The sequence below is a fragment of the Impatiens glandulifera genome, chromosome 6 (assembly GCF_907164915.1).
Source record: "Impatiens glandulifera chromosome 6, dImpGla2.1, whole genome shotgun sequence".
Taxonomy (NCBI): domain Eukaryota; kingdom Viridiplantae; phylum Streptophyta; class Magnoliopsida; order Ericales; family Balsaminaceae; genus Impatiens; species Impatiens glandulifera.
Window position 1 is genome coordinate 10317717 of NC_061867.1, and position 3665 is coordinate 10321381.

At 35.9% G+C, this 3665-nt stretch overlaps 1 protein-coding gene across 1 annotated transcript; it reads right to left on the bottom strand.

The window, feature by feature from the left end:
* Positions 1-388: 388 nt before the first annotated feature.
* LOC124941104 (probable inactive receptor kinase At2g26730) lies at positions 389-2857 on the bottom strand. Its single transcript, XM_047481374.1, has 2 exons — positions 1389-2857; positions 389-1313 (listed from the first exon to the last, which is right to left on the bottom strand). The coding sequence occupies exons 1-2, from the start codon at positions 2689-2691 to the stop codon at positions 670-672; spliced, it is 1947 nt and encodes a 648-aa protein (XP_047337330.1). The 5' UTR covers positions 2692-2857; the 3' UTR covers positions 389-669.
* Between the last annotated feature and the right edge of the window lie 808 nt (positions 2858-3665).

The window sequence follows — 3665 nt, forward strand, 5'->3', positions numbered from 1 at the left end:
TTTATGTTATTTATCTTTATAATAGAGATAGAACACATTTTAAGGATTTTGCTACAAATGCCCTAAGGTTAACATAATTTTACTAACAAAAACTAAAGACAAATTTGAGGACTTGTATCAATCTTCGAAATTATATCTTCGAAATGCTAACATGGAATATGTATCATTCTTATTTGCTCCGAATTAAATTTATCATTCTTATTTGCTCCGAAATGCTAACACGAAATATGTATCCTTCTTATTTGCTCCGAATTAAATTTATCATTCTTATTTGCTTCGAATTGTCCAAGTTATTCGTTGAACGCTCAAAATCTTATTTCACAATTGCGACTCATTAATGTTTATAAACCAAATAAAACTTAAATAAGAAAAGCCAACAAATGTTCAATTTCAAAATAGACCACCAACCATCTTCTATTTTCTTAAGTCCACAACCCACAAAAACACAAAAGGAAAAGAACAATTACAACCACTCAAACCTGACTAATATATAGAAGAATTCATGCACAATTTTTTTTTACCTCAAAATAAAAAATATTAAATACTATTAAAAACAAGATTGGAAGTTGAAATCCCCACCAATCAAAAGTCCCAGTTCATTACGCACCCCGCGCATTTTAAGGATGCCGGTAAACAAACATCCCACCGGCAAAAAAACAAAATGTCTTTTTAAGGTGTAACCTCTTGTGGTGAACTCTTTGACTTCCTCGCCGGCGTTTGCCCGTCCGACGACTGCCGTAAACCATCGCCGCCAATCTCACCTCTGTTCATCTCTTCAATCATACGAACAACATCCACCATAGCCGGCCTTTGATCAGGAACAGGCGAAACACATGTCATTGCAATTTGAAGCAATTGAACCATTTCTTCTTCAATGTTATGATATCTCATCAATTCAACATCGAAAACTTCAGCAGTCCATTCTTCTCTAACAACTGATTGTACCCATCTTGGTAGATCAACACCTTCATCTCCTAATGAAGCTTGATTTGGCGATTTACCAGTTAGAAGTTCGAGAAGTAGAACACCAAAACTGTAAACATCGGATTTGAATGTTGCCTTCCTTGTCTCCATTACCTCGGGAGCACGATACCCTGCAATTCTGTTCGGTGGCACGGCTGCAAAGAGTGGGGCGAGACCGAAATCAGCTATGCATGAATCCTGATCTTGTCGGAGAAGAACATTTGATGCTTTTATGTTCCCATGAACCACTTTTCCTGATTCATGTAAATGAGCTAAACCCTTCGCAGCCCCTGTTGCTATTCGAACTCGACTATCCCAATCCAATGGGGTTCGCCCGGATCCTCTGCTACCTGTAGTTTTAAATTCCAGATTATTTGAAAACTTCCATATTTGCATTAACAAACAAAAACCCATGTAAATCTTACCGTGAAGAAGAGCTGATAAGCTACCGGCGGGCATGTATTCATAAACAAGCAATTTTTCATCCTTTGAATAGTAATAAGCAACCAAAGACAGTACATTGTCGTGTTTAATCTTACCCAGAATCTCCATTTGCGTTTGGAAATCCTTAGTCGCCACGACATCTTTCAAACGTTTAACAACAACAGTTGTGCCTTCTTCAAGAACAGCTTTATACGATGTACCATTACTACCTTTACCCAAAACTTCCGCCGACGCTCTGAGGAGATCTTCTAAATCGAAACTGTAACCGCCGCCGCCGACAAACACTAGTTTGTTTGATCTCTCCCCTCCTTCAGTCGATCCACCGGTGACATCGTCCTTTGACGACGACGTTCCAGCTTCCATCCCTGTAGCAGGAATGGATCGAGCTGTTACCGGCGGTTTTGGGGTAGTTGAAGGATCGCGATTGTTCTGTTTCCGGCGGAAGCAGATAACTAGGATTAAGAGTAGTAACAGGAAAATGACGCCAGCTCCGATTGATATAGCTACAATGGCGGCTGTCGAGAGCTTTTTGTGGGTTTTCTTTATTTGCTTCTCCGGCGACGTTGGAGATGGAGATGGGGAAGGGAAGAATGGGTTACATGGCTGTAATGAACCGCCGCAGAGGTCGATATTTCCGGCGAATGATGACGCCGGAAACTTCGATAGGGAAGTGGGTATCGATCCATTGAGATTATTATTCGAGATATTGAAATCTGTTAAGCTTTCTGAGTTAATACTGGGTAGATTTCCAGAAAACCCATTGTTTTCTAAGAAAAGACCAGTCAAATGAGTCAAATTGTTGAGTGAAAAAGGTACAGATCCGGTGAAGTTGTTATGGGAGAGATCTATTCGATTCAGGCGAATCAATTCAGTTAAACTAGTCGGGAATCCGCCGGAGAACATATTATCCTGCAGATAGATGCTCCTAAGGAACTTCAAATTGGAGAAATCAGAAGGAATCTGACCGGAGAGACGATTAGAACGTAGGCTGAGTACTCTTAGCTGAGATAATCTTCCAAGTGTATTAGATGGAATTGAACCGACAAGACCAACGCCGGGAAGTCGGAGAGAAAGAACCGATGATTGAGTTGAATCACAACCGACACCAACCCAATTGCAGACAGATTGATTTGGGTTCCATTGAAGTCGATTTTCATGACGAATTTGTGAAATGAAATCAAGTAAAGCTTGTTTTTCTTGAGTGATATCAGAATCAACCCAGTTAATGAACAAAGCAAAAAACAGAGTAAACAGAAGAATCTTATTTACAGAAATCAACGCCATTGATATCAGTTAAAGAAAGTGAAAATGGGGTTTGATCGGCGTTACTTGCCGGATTCCATGGGGAAGTGCCCGGAATGCATTTTCCGACGACCGGCGGCCATGGATGAGAAGAGAGAGAATTTGTTTACAGTAGAGAGAGAAAGGTGGGAGCTTAAGGTATAAGGAAACAGATGAAATTTTGCTGGCATTGAAGTGGTAATTTTTTAGGCCTTGTTTGGAATCTTGAATGTATATTACATAGAAAAATATCAAAATTCAGTTAAATTTTTATTTCTTAAATTAAATGTGATCACATTTTTTCTTACTAAAATGTTTGACTATAAATTTGAATATTTTTTTATTATGATAAAAGAAGAAATAATATTTTTTCTAAAATTATATTTCAAACCAAACAAGACGTTAGAACTTTGAATACATGTTTTTTTCCTTTACTGCTGGCAAAAAGAAAAAGTGCTTGATGGAATGGGAGAGTGCTCTACACTCCCATTAATGTCTTGTTTGTTTTATCTTTTTTTATTTTATTAAAGTTTGTTTTGAATTTTTAATTAGTTTAATTATTATAATATTTTTTTATTATTTAAAATTTACTAAAAATAATATTGGAAGTATTTTAATTACTAAATTAGTGATTTGATGGTTAAAATTATATTAAGGTGATATAGAATTTCTTTTTAAAAAAATTAAAAAAAAACATTTCAAAAAGCCCATATCAAACTAGCTCTTCGAGAAAAAAAAATAGAATTCAATCAAATGAGTATATTTAATACTATTATTTTTTCATAATCATTCACTTAAAAAAGGTAAAATTGAAATTGAATTTTTCTTTGTAAAATTAGTCTTATTCTTTTATCATTATTTCTTTTAAAAGGAAACTCCCTCTATGGATCAAATTTGGATGATGTCCTTTTCTCTTAAATTTGTTATTATTAAAAATATAAAAAAATTATGTATCACATCTTATTTTATTTTTTTAA

What these genes read in the sequence shown, in the direction of transcription:
- LOC124941104 (XM_047481374.1), bottom strand. Translation starts at nt 2,691, where the DNA reads ATGGCGTTGATTTCTGTAAATAAGATTCTTCTGTTTACTCTGTTTTTT. An exon ending in CTTATCAGCTCTTCTTCACG is followed by an intron (nt 1,314 to 1,388) that starts GTAAGATTTACA and finishes TTAAAACTACAG; the next exon opens with GTAGCAGAGGATCCGGGCGA.